Source organism: Ranitomeya imitator, chromosome 1 (assembly GCF_032444005.1).
Source record: "Ranitomeya imitator isolate aRanImi1 chromosome 1, aRanImi1.pri, whole genome shotgun sequence".
In the NCBI taxonomy this organism is placed as follows: Eukaryota; Metazoa; Chordata; class Amphibia; order Anura; family Dendrobatidae; genus Ranitomeya; species Ranitomeya imitator.
Genome location: NC_091282.1, coordinates 236,075,427 through 236,088,721, shown reverse-complemented (window position 1 = coordinate 236,088,721; position 13,295 = coordinate 236,075,427). Strand labels below are relative to the sequence as shown.

Sequence of the window (13,295 nt, the reverse complement as noted above, 5' to 3'; positions counted from 1 at the left end):
CAAGGTTCAGGTTCTTCTTGAAGGAGTAGATCAAGTCTTGAGATGGCATTTGTGGTACCTGGACTTATTACTAGATTTACACCTTGTTTTTTTTGGATTAACATCCCACAGAGAAGGCCAAATGAGCATCTGCTTGGCTGTTAAAAGTAAAAGCCGGGGTCACATGTATTCTGTGGTGGGTTCTTTGTTGTTAAATCTATAGATACTAAAGAATCCTGGTCATGTTACTGGTTACACCAAAGAATTTATTAGCAATTTGAGGATTTTAGGCATGTTTTTATGTCGATCTTTTACATTACAATCTTTTACATTTCCTGAATACCATAAACCACTGCTTCTATTACTATTACCATATCAATCAGTAGTCTGTCAGCTAATATAGCTTTAGTGAGTGCTTAACATACAATATTCCTTAGAATCTTTTAAGCATAGACTTGCATAGAAAAACACAATCTCAGTCCAAGAAAGAAGCCCTACCGTCATGACCAACCTCTCCCCGGCTAACCTACATCTAACCTGACAAAACAAAAATAAATAACGTTCCAGAGTTCAGATCTTGTGTGAAGTATTTTAATATCCATTTATTTCTATAGTTATAAGTATATGTGGGAAAGCTGCCTGTATCTGGTTTCATGGATTCTCTTCTTCTTGTAGAGAAGGATCTGAATGAGGGACAAAGCCACCCACACATACTTATGGGGTCCACATGCCGTAATAGGGCATACCGATGGAGTTGTCATCTTCGGACAATCCATTTAAATTACTTCCCACCGAAATGATAACTCATGAACTAGTTACGGTACCTTACAGTCTAAATGAAAAAAAGTTCCAAATTCTTAAAAATAAATCTTCAATTTATTCAAATTGATTAATTTCTGCGACAATATATTCATTAACGTCTAAGACCCCATTATCACCGTTAAACCGTATGCATCATGATTTACTCTCATCCATGACAAGTTGGCGACTGTTCACCAGCTGCAGGGGACTCAGTGGCAGGAAGGTATGGTGTCCATGTTCAGGAATCTGACGTGCATTTTGGTTTCAATATCAATTCCCTCCCAGATCTAGAAAAAGAAAATTGTAGAAATATAAATCTAGTTACTAACGTCAATACATACGAGAAACGTCCTGTAGATTAGGTGTTACAGTTATCCATAGAAAAGTCAGTGGTCTGATTACACGCCATAAACGCAAATTTCCAATAATATAATATAGTAGTTGAGGATCATCTCATATCTCTGCCTTGTGCCATTTCTCTGTTATTTCTCTTATATCCAAACTCTTCAACATTCAAATTGCAACTCCAAAAAGGAAAAGTTGTGGAACTCTGGATATCACTGGATGAATATTAGTGATATGAAAATTAAAAATAAAAAGAAACAAAATCTTAAGATCTCAATTTATTCAATATTGAGAATGAGGAATACTCACACTTTAACGCCTTAGCTTCTATAAAGGAGGTTAACGTTGTCTAATGCACTTGGGCACACAAACAATCAAGATTCTCTGCTGGCAGCTTCCTTTACAATTGATGACCAATGATGTCCCAGATGTGCTCAATGGGAGCCGCAGACCATGGTAGCAGGTTTAGGCAACACAGGATGCTCACAATAGCGCAAGACACGTGGCCAGTGGTTGTCGTGTTGAAAAAAAAAAGCTCCTGGGACACACTGGAGAAATGGCTCTACTACTGGTCCAACCATCAAATCAATGTAAGGCTGAGCTGTTCATACACCTGGAATGAAGACTAGCGGTGTCCGGTTACTGTAAATTATGTCACCCCATACCCTAATCCCAGGAGTAGGACCAGTGTGATGTTCCCTTGTAAAGTCCTTTTCATAGAGTTGCTAACATGGTCTCCAGGTGTGTTTGTATTCCTACACATGGTGCTCCTACGCCTATCTGAGATGTTTGTAAAATGTGGTTTCCATTTTTTCATAATTTATATGTTATTACCATGTCTATCGATCCTGTGATTTCCAGAATGTAACAGCTTTTCCTTCTTGGTGTTGCCATTTCAATGTTGCCGAGTGTATGTTAATGCTACAACTATGACAACTGGGTGTCACCATTACATCTTATGAAGGTGTGGGTCTCTACAGTCTGAAACTGTCAGCACCGATTATACAGTAGGTAGTATAATTATTTAAGAAAATAGAGTGGTGAGGGAACCTGCAAATACATCATGTCATAGTTTTTGTACACCATAAATGAAAGCCAAGGATTTTGTCTGATATATTAATTGGTGGACAAATGAGGATCTTGCTTCTGATAGGAAATCTGGTTTGACACTCTCCAGGCACACATTCAGGCATGTGTCTTCATAATGATATGATTGGGGCGGAAGGTGATTAACTTCTAGGAACACCTAAAAAGTGAACATAATATGCAATTGCTGGTTTGACTGACAACTGGTCATCTGCACTCCCCCAGACACATGAATGTTTAGCTTGTGCGTTTTCTATGGGGGGAGCAGAAGAGAAAACTCCCCTTTGGCTGAACTGTCAGGGAACAAAACAGCATAGAGATTCTCACTACTTAAACCTTATCTTTTTGGGGAGGGTTCAATGGTCCACATACATAATAGATTGATGGCTGATCCAGCCTATATTGGCCATTTTGGGCAATCATAAATGTAAATGTGGGCTTTAAAGGGAATCTGTCACCCCCAAAATCGTATATGAGCTGCGGCCACCGGCATCAGGGGCTTATCTACAGCATTCTGTAATGTTGTAGATAAGCCCCCGATGTAACCTGAAAGATGAGAAATAAAGGTTATATTATACTCAACCAGGGGCAGTCCCGCTGCCGTCCGTGGTTGATGGGCGTCGAGATCCGGTCCAGCACCGCCTATCTTCATCAGATGACGTCCTCTTCTTGTCTTCTTGCCGCGGCTCCGGCGTAGGCGTACTTTGTCAGCCCTGTTGAGGGCAGAGCAAAGTACTGCAGTGCGCAGGCACTGGGAAAGGTCAGAGAGGCCCTGGCGCTTGTGCACTGCAATACTGTGCTCTGCCTCAACAGGGCAGACAATGTACGCCGGAGCCGCGGCAAGAAGAGGACATCATCTGATGAAGATAGGAGGCGCTGGACCCGGACAGCCCCTGGGCGAGTATAATATAACCTTTACTTCTCATCTTTCAGGTTACATCGGGGGCTTATCTACAGCATTACAGAATGCTGTAGATAAGCCCCTGATGCCGGTGGCCGCAGCTCATATACGATTTTGGGGGTGACAGATTCCCTTTAAGAAAAAGGAACCCTCTGAATAATCCAGTGATGGACATAGACGGCAGAGGACTCCTTGCTTATTACTGAGTTTACACTGATGTCTCTCTAAAGACTCCCATATACAACAGGTTAATGTTGGGCAAAGTCGCTCATATTAGCTGTCAATCTAATGTGTATGAGAAGCTCGCATCTCTTCCCCTACAGATACCGTGAGGGAAGAACATAATCGGGCAGTATGAATTTAAACACCCAACCCTTTTTTTGTTGGGTGATAACTCGGTTCTAGAGCGTTCAGGGCCAGCTTTTTCATTTTTCTCCACTGAAGACATATGAGCACATGGCTGAGCCTAATGTTTAGGTCCATGGTGAGGCTGGAAGAGAAGGCTGTTTGGTCAACCGCTATCGCATGTGTATGACCAGCTGAGCAATCCCCCAGGAATTATGACCTATGAAATTAATTAGTTCAGTCTCTTATATGTAATGAAATCTGCTGTAGAAAACTGCCTTTAAAGAAGGAGCAGAAGCCTTCAATATCTAGGGCAAGGTCTGCACACACTGGGGTGACAACTTGACTTCAGAAGTAGTAGCTAATGAGAGCTTAAATACCTATAGCAGCTGTCAGCTACTTTTGGGATACATAACTTAGCACCTTTAATTTCAGGTTCACTTTCAAACTGTAGTCTTTGGGAATACCATCTCTCATCTCGATCAAATGCTTGTTTGACATACAGTATATCACTTGTATCATTGTCTTCTGTAAGAAGGCTACTCCTCTAGAATAGCATTTTTTGCTGCAATATTGTGTGTTCATCTCAACGTTGTTTAACACCATATAGTAATACAGAAATGAAACTATTAAAAAGATTTTTAATTTTTTTTCTGATAAACGCTGAGTCTAATAAACTATATGGACAAAAGTATGGGGGCTGCTACACATTACACCTACAGGAGCTTTATGACATCCCATTCCTAATCCATCGGCATAGAGTATTATGGAGTTGGACCCCACTTTGCAGCTTAAACAACTATCATTCTTCGGTGGGAATTTGGCCCTGAAATTCACCCAGAAGACCATTTGTTACATCTGGCACTGATGTTAGAGCAGAGCTATTGGCTGCAATATCTGTTCTATTTCATACCAAAGATGTTTGATGAATTTGAGTTCAGCTCTCTGTGTAGTAAATCGAGTTCTTCAAACCAATGTTCCCCAACCATGCCTTTATGGACCTTTCTTTGTTCACTGGGCAAAGCCCTTCTGGAACAAGAAAGAGCCTTCCCCAAACTGTTTCCACAAAATTGGAAGCATACAATAGTATAAAATGTCTTGGTGTGCTGATGTATTAAGATTTCCCGGAAATAAGGAAGCTATAGCAGTCGCTGAAACTTGAAATCAGAGCATTATCCCTCCTCCATCAAACGTTACAGTTGGCACAAGGCAGTCAGGCTGGTAATGTCCTCCTTGCATTTACAGAAACCTGACCCTTATATGAAACTCCCAGATAGAAAATAATGATTTGTCACTCCATAGAACATGTTTCCACTACTCCAGAATCCAATGGAGATGAGTAGTGATGAGCGAGTGTACTCGTTGCTTGGCTTTTCCCGAGCACGCTCAGGTGGTCTCCGAGTTTTTGTTAGTGTTCGGATATTTAGTTTTCATCGCAGCAGCGATGATTTACAGCTACCATCCAGCCTGAGTACATGTGGGGGTTGCCTGGTTGCTAGGGAATCCCCAGATGTAATCAAACTGGCTAGTAGCTGTAAATTATTCAGCTGTCGCGATGAAAACTAAATCTCCGAACACTAACAAATACTCGGAGACCACCCGAGCGTGCTTGGGAAAACCCGAGCAACAAGTATACTCGCTCATCACTAGAGATGAGTTTTAAACCCTCAATCCAACGCTTAGCATTGTGCGTGGTGATGTTTGGCTTCATGCTGCTGCTCTACCATGCAAACCCATAGCATGAAGCCCCACTTGCTTACTATTCAGAATGATCCATTCTTCTGGAAATGTTATGAACCATGGCTGGGGTTGGACTTTATACACTTTTGGCAATGAGACTGAATAAAAAACTTGAATTCCATAGTGAAGAGTTGGGTCATAACAATGCCAATGAATTCAATAATGATGAGTGTACACATACTATGCTGCACCTTTGGTTGGGTGTAGTGTCTTGAATCGTATGGGGAGGCAGCCCAGCCCTCAATACAAATATCCATACTGTTCATGAATTAACAGTGGCAACAGCAATCACTGTAGCTTGATAGCAATATCGCAAGGATAAGATAATATTCCATGGCAGCCATTTCCTTACAATTGTTTAATGAAGACTTACAGATTGCAAGCTCTTGTGAGCAACACCCTTAATCCTCTTGTTTTAATGGTTGATTATTTTTTTCTTTGCAATGCATGATTTTGTTAGTGTATGCACCCTTTGAGCTATCAAGGACTGCAGGTTTGCGGTCAGTATAGTGGCCACTTTCTCCAGTGAAAGTTCTCATGCAGCTCCAAGGTCACCGGATCATAACAGCCCACAGAAAGTAATGTGATATTCAAACAAATAATGAACTTAAAATACAAATATATGTTGCATAACATTTTGTGAATGAAGTTGTGGTGCTATTAGAGTCATATTTAATATTTTGTGTGACTTCCATGAGCTTGAAGGACTGCATCCATGCGGTTTAACAATGATTCATACAATTTATTAATGAAGTCATCAGGAATAGCAAAGAATGCAGTCTTACATGCCTCCCAGAGTTCATCTAGATTCTTTGGTTTTGTCTTCCAAGCTTCCTCTTTCATCCTACCCCAGACATACTCAATGATGTTCATATCTGGTGACTGGGCTGGCAGGTCCTTGAGCACCTTGATCTTTTTTGCCTGAAGGAACTTTGTTGTAGAGATGGATGTATGAGATGGATCACAATCCTGCTGCAGAATTTGACCCCTTTTATGATTTGGAATATAAGAGGTAGCTAATACTTCTTGATATTTTAGGCTTTTGATATTGCCTTCCACCTTGCAAATGTTTCGCACACCCCCATACTGAATGTAACCCCAGACCATGATCTTTCCACCACCAAATTTAACTATTTTCTGGGTGTATTTTGGATCCATACGGGCTCCAGTAGGTCTCCTGCAGTATTTGCGGCAGCTGTGGTGTAATTCTACTGAAGATTCATCAGAGAAATCCACCTTCTGCCACTTTTCCAGCATCCATCTGTTAGCAGGCTGTGAGTCTTTGCCAATGCCACACGTTTTTTTTATTTGCCTTTTGTTTAGTGCTGGCTTCTGGGCACTGATTCGACCATGGAGGCCATTTTGAGACAGAATCCTACAAACTGTTCTAGTTGACACAGAGACCTGAGGTGACCAGGCCTGTTGGAGCTCTGCTGCAGTGGAAGAGGGGCTTGCTTTGGATTTTCTAACCAACAAACGTTCCTCCTGAGCAGTTGTCTTGCAGAGTCGTCTTGCGGAGTCTGCCGGACCTGGGCTTGTCAAACAAATCTTCAGTCTCTTCAAATCTTTTTTTAATTCTTTGTACTTGACGCTGAGACACATTAAAGGTGCCAGCCACCTCTGTAGTGGATCTGGTCTTCAGCCTCTTGATAATCCAGGCTTTGGTTGCAGGGTGGATTTTTGGCAAGTGAAAGTCTGGGGTGCTGGGTTTCTTTTTATACACGCACAGTAATTAACCGATCATTTACTGAGCACAGGTGAGGATGTAAACTAGGATTGGGTGCATTATATGACCAGGCGACAAAACTTTTGTCTTGCCAAAATCTGACCATTCTATGTCCATTAACTGATCAATATTTCTGCATTGATGCCAATTTATTTTCTTAACCTAAACCACATTTCAGAGGGTTTCAGCTTTCAAAAGAATCATTTATACAACCAATGGATGAATTTAACGTCAGGTTATCAGCTTTTATTTACATAACATGGATAAGCAACATAACTTCTGTCAGGGAGTGTATCGTAGAAGAGTTGGGAAGACTCGATATCCACTAATAGTTGGCCAGCAGTGCCTAAGTTCATGGACTACTTTGTTCTTATGTGTATGAACATCTCAAAAAACGTCAAAGGATCGTACATATGCCATATAATGGGGGCTGTTGTACAATCTTCCTTCCACTTTCAGGGATAATTAGATGTCTTTGCCATTTTGAATTTTATAGCTCTTAATATGTAGACATGCATTGATAAATTAAGTATATATACTTGATCATACACATAAGATATAGTGGAGGTTAGTAGGATCTGTTGACATCCATATAAACACTTAATCCCAGCTTTTCAGAGGCTCAACAACTTTTTTTTTTGCAGAATAAAGTAAAAATTTCTGTGTATCAGGTAAAATACTGTGTTTTTATTAAAGTTACCTTCAAAAAATCTTCAAAGGTGATTCCTTCATATATCTGGTCAGGTTCCTATTCAATGAAAAAACAACACAGCTTGAAATATAAAACCATAGAAGATGGATGTCATGATTCATCTAATATGCCCTTAGGCAGAAGCATCTACCCATGCCTTTCTGTGAATGACATAAAGGACTTTAATTTCTCAGTATCCAAAATTAATACATTATCGCAACATGCTAGCAAAACTCTCAATGCATTGCAATTCACATCACTGTAATGGCCACATACAGAGAAATACAGTATGAGCATCTCCTGACAGTGTATCATGCAGTCAAGAATTGTTAGAGACTGGTCACCTTGTACCTCACACGGATGTATACTTTGTTACCTTTCCTCTTGGCTTGACATATGCTTTTCTTGACTAATCTAAAGCCAAAAGCAAAGGTAACAAAGGGCATATCTGTGGTTTTTCATTTCTTTTTTCTTAGAACAGATATATGTTTAAAATTCAAGAATTGCAGAATTTCGGCTGAAAGTTTGTCCAAGAATGTACTATTTAGGTAGAATAATATGTTTTGACATTACCTGTGAACTCTTTTTAGATTGAGACCCTTATTATTTTCTTTTACGTTTCTCGTTAAAAATTTCCCTCCTTAACCTTCTTTTAAACTCAACCAGATTTAATGGTTTTGATCATATTCCCCTTTCTCTTTTTTCCTCCAGTCTCTTTAACTTAAGTTCTTAAAGGCTCATAAGATTTGAGCTTACGACCTTCTGCTAGTTTTATGGCTAATCTTTGGATCAGTTCTACTCTATGAATATCTGTTAGTAGGGTAGATCTCCATGAATGAGCCCAGTATCCAGATGTGGTCTCACAACTGCTCTAGGCTGGAGTTGGCCATCTTCTTGACCGGACAGACTCAAACTGGGCCATGCTGCTAAATTTCACAGTAAGCTACTGGTCCCATTTTTCCAGCCATGGCCCCTTTTATTTTTTTTTTTTTTTGCAGACAACACTCACACATGTAGTGTAGTATCAAACAGCCTTCTTTGTTGGTGGAGTTAATGCCCTGCTTCCCTGTCCCACTACCGCTATCCTAGACGGGCTGCAGACAGGCTTTTTATTACCTACTCATTCAGACAACCGTTGAGATAGAAGTAAAGGATTTCAGAATGTTCTCCATGCAAATTGACACATTGCAAAATCTTATGATGGAGATAATTAGAAACATCACTAACCAAATAAATGAAAGCCTGCTTGCAGTAGACTGTAAATTAACCAGCGGTGAAGCACTGTACCAGATTCTAATGAAATTTCTTTCTTCGAGAAACAAAGATGTAACTAAATACAACGGTAATTTCACCGACGGGGCAACTAATATGCAAATGTTTTACAACGGCTTTCCTAGAAGGTTAACATCTATCTCTTGTGGCCAAATACATGTATGGCCGTATTCACATTTTCTAACTCTAGCTTTCTCAGATACCACCAAGACAACTTTGCAAAGTGCATTATTAGTTACGCTGCTCAATGAAGTAGCAGTGTTCATTTTCTGCTTAGATATGAAACCATTATTACAGCCTAATTTTTTTATGCATTTTTCAACCAGCTTCTCCAATACCAAAGTATCCGTAAATGTCTGGTAAGGATATTTTAACAGCTTATCGGATGGTGATGGATGTGAAGGAGTGTCTACAAAGCTAGATCACATCATGTGATGATCTCAAAGAAGCTGCAGACAATTTTGTAAAACAGGTAGATGACATGCTTCAAGAAAAACTAGCATTGAAATAGAAACTTTCTTTGCTCAAGTGAAGAATGAGAAGAAGAAACAGCAAAGAGACATAAATGCAAAGGGTGCAAGGCCGGGAAGTATACCTACAACTCCAAGATACCCCACTTAAAGGGAACTTGTCAGCCGAATTGTGTACAGTAACCTACAGACAGTGTCAGGTCAGCGCAGTTATACTGGTTAAAATGATACCTGGGTTGATGAAATCCGCCATGTGGTGGTGGTTTAATAGTGATGAGCAAATATACTCGTTACTCAGGATTTCCCGAGCACGCTCGGGGGTTCTCCGAGTATTTTTTAGCGCTCGGAGTTTTAGTTTTCATCGCCTCAGCTGAATGTTTTACATCTGTTAGCCAGCATAAGTACATGTGGGGGTTGCCTGGTTGCTAGGGAATCCCCACATGTACTTATGCTGGCTAACAGATGTAAATCATTCAGCTGCGGCGCTTAAAACAAACTCTGACACTAAAAAATACTCGGAGGACCCCCGAGCATGCTTGGGAAATCTCGAGTAACGAATATATTCGCTCATCACTATTATTTAATCTTTATTTTCAGTTTTGAGTTAATGATATGCTCGTGCCCCGGTGGCCTATGGGAAGTCTTCATGTAGTGCTCTGATTAGGTATTCATACTGATGGCTTCTGACAGGTCACTGATCCCTCACTGGCCTGCCCCCTAGTTTACATAATGATTATTCTACGTACATAATGAAGAAAAAAAACCTGCAGGCAGGCGCCAGCCGAGGCACCTGCGCTGCAGCATAATCGCATGTTTACGGTATTTATAATTAATCAGGTTATCCTGATATATATAGATATATATATATATATATATATATATACACCGTATATATATATATATATATATATATATATATATATATATAAATCCATATGAAAATGGCACCCGCCGCATCTGTGCAGTAGCAGCTATCGGTGTATATAGAGGTGATCCGATAGCTGCTATTGCGCATGTGCCGGTGGCACCATCTTGCTAAAGAAAGAAAAAAAATTCCTCCAAGATGGCGCAGCCGGCGAGTCGTATTGCAATCTGTGTGATCGGGTCAGTGCGATTACAGCGATAACAGATTTCTAATGTTTTTTTATATTTGGCTGCTGTCACACACAAAATGGTGCTTTTTTTTGTTTTTATAAAAAAACAGTTTTTCCGTTGCCATACTTTGAGAGCTTTAATTGTTCTATATTTCTGCTGACAGAGTTCTGAGGGCTTGTTTTTTTGCCGGACTAGTTGACATTTTTATTGTTACCATTTTTGGGCTCATAACATTTTTCATCTCTCCATTTTGATTTTTGGGAGGTAGAATAAACAAAAACAAACAATTCAGGAATAGTTTTTTTTATGCCTTTCACTGTGTGGCAAAAGTGATAAGACAGCTTAACAATTGCAGCTATACTACATTTACCGTATTTTTCGGATTATAAGACAAACTTTCCTCCATATTTGGGAGGAAAATGGGAGTTTGTTTTATAATCCGAAGTGAGCTTATAGGGGGAGTCTGCGGCAGTGGAGCGGGGTCACAGGAGATGGGGTCACTGCTTCAGGAGGCCAGCGGCAGCAGGAGTGCGACGATGCACTCATTAGATGTCAGCGCCGGTGAGCGGAGTCCCCTTTCCCATTCAGTTCCCTGCGATGGGCTTTGGAAAAATGGCCGCCAGAGCCAGCTCATGCCCAAATTGAGATCTCGGGAGGCCCTACTCCTGCCGCTACCAGCATCCTGAAGCGACCCTGCCTCCTGTGAGCCCCCTCCACGGCCCCAGGTAAGCTACCGTTAAATCGGATTATAAGTTGCACCATTTTATTTTACAGTTTTTTTTCCACGCACCCTTTTTTATGTTTTGACGTATTTACGCAATAAAAACTATTTCATAGAAAAAAGAATTGTTTTCCTATCACCACGACAGCACCCCTACGAGAGAGGGGATCCGCCCACCTTCCGGACAGGAACCTACAGGATTTAAAGGGGCAGTCCCCCTCATCACTCCAGTTTGGGTTCCTGTCCGGACGGCGGGAGCCTGCAGCAGCAGTCTTACCCGGGCCTCCATGCCTCCGCGCGGTATCTTTTAGGAACGGTGGAATCGGGGGCTCGGAAGCAGCGTCGGGGGTGTCCTGCGTGCAGACCCCCCCTCGTCTGGCCATGAGGAGCGCGTCCCAAGAGTCGGGCAGTGCCATCCTGGTCCGCGGTTAAGCGCGGTGTGCAGCGTCCACACCGGCGCTGGTGAACCCGGAAGTAGTTGGTACGCTTCCGGGGTAAGCCGGGGGAGGAGCGCTGCAGCGCTGTAAAAGAGCCACGCCTATGGTAGGAGGCGCGCAACCATGTCCTCAGTAGGGGACGCCGAGCACCCTCATGGAGAGGGAACGGAACAGCGCAGTAAGAGCGGTAGCGGCCGCTCAAGGAGCAGCAGCAGCGTGGTACGGGGGCAGCAGCGTGCGAGCGCCCCAGCGTCACATTTGGATCCTACTCCTCCAGAACCGGTATTCACAGAATCAGCCTTATGGTGAGTGTTAAATCAGACACCTGGTGCTGATATGGTCTGTTATTTGTGCTTTGTTTTAGGGAAAAAAGACCACTAAATCTAAGCACAAGCAATGTGCTCTATGCATGACTCCAATGCCTGACAGTTATACCAAAAGGCTGTGTCAGGCTTGCATATCTCAGACCTTAGAAGAGGAAGCTCCCCTTCGGTCATCAGACCTTAGAGCGGTCATCAGGGAGGAAATTAGTTATTTCCTTAGAGGCAGCCGCCAGGAAAGGTCGGGCAGGGACGTATCGCCAGGATCTAGCCTGTCCCTGCAAGAAGGGGAATGTTCCCGATCTTCATCTCCATCCTCCTCAGATGAAGAGGGAAGGCCTTGTTTCTCGGTGGACAACATGGACATGTTAGTTAAAGGAGTCCGAGCTACCATGGGTGTTGCAGAGAGCAAGGAACCAAGGTCCGCACAGGACATAATGTTTGCGGGCTTGTGTGTGTAAGGCATTCCCGGTGGTGGATACGGTTAAGACTCTTATAAAGAGAGAATGGGATAAACAGGATAAAGGTTTCCTTCCGTCATCAGCTAAAAGAAGGTATCCCTTTGAAGATAATGAGCTGGCAGAGTGGATGAAAGTCCCGAAAGTGGATGCAGCGGTGGCTTCTACGTCTAAAGCCGGTACCTTGCCGCTGGAGGACGTGGGCCTTCTGAAAGATCCATCAGATAGGAAGGCGGACATGTTTTTGAGAAAAGTATGGGAATCAACTGCGGGGGCATTCAAACCTGCTATCTCTAGCACGTGTACGGCTAGATCCGTCATGGTGTGGATATCCCAACTGGAAGAACAGCTGAAGTCCAAGGTGCCCAGAGACAAGATGTTGAACTCACTTTCGCAAATACGTGAAGGGGTGGCGTATTTAGCGGACGCGTCAGTGGATTCTTTAAAATTGGCGGCAAGATCAGCAGGTCTCTCAAACGCTGCTCGCCGAGCCCTGTGGCTTAAGACCTGGAAAGGGGATGCCCAGGCGAAAGCTAAACTATGTACAATACCATGTAGGGGTGAGTACCTGTTTGGCCCGATATTGGATGATATCCTAGCTAAGGCTGAGGATAGGAAGAAAGGTTTTCCTAAAGCTTTCAATCCTACCTTTAGGAATACCTTCAGGAGACGCTTCCAATACCGAAGACCTTACCACAACCGAGACTGGGAACCATCAGACCCAAAAAAGAAAGGTTCGGACTTTAATGCTTCATCATCTTCCTCAAGAAGAAACTATCGTTAATAAAGATCTTCCAGTAGAGGGCAGGTTAAAATTCTTCTATGCTCAGTGGGCCAAAATAACTTCGAGCAATTGGGTTCTGGGTATAATTAATTCAGGGTTAAAATTAGAGTTCCGGGAAAGACCT

The 13,295-nt window shown here is 42.2% G+C and overlaps 1 protein-coding gene across 1 annotated transcript in view; it reads right to left on the bottom strand.

The window, feature by feature from the left end:
- Nucleotides 1-224: 224 nt before the first annotated feature.
- The window catches only part of TESC (tescalcin), a 148,684-nt gene continuing 135,613 nt past the window's right edge, over nucleotides 225-13,295 (bottom strand). Inside the window, exons 7-8 of the mRNA XM_069754700.1 lie at nucleotides 7,624-7,671; nucleotides 225-1,067 (exon numbers count right to left, since the gene is read on the bottom strand). Of these exons, the coding sequence (XP_069610801.1) occupies nucleotides 990-1,067; nucleotides 7,624-7,671 (126 nt within the window). The 3' untranslated portion in view covers nucleotides 225-989. The remainder of the gene's footprint in view (nucleotides 1,068-7,623; nucleotides 7,672-13,295) is intronic.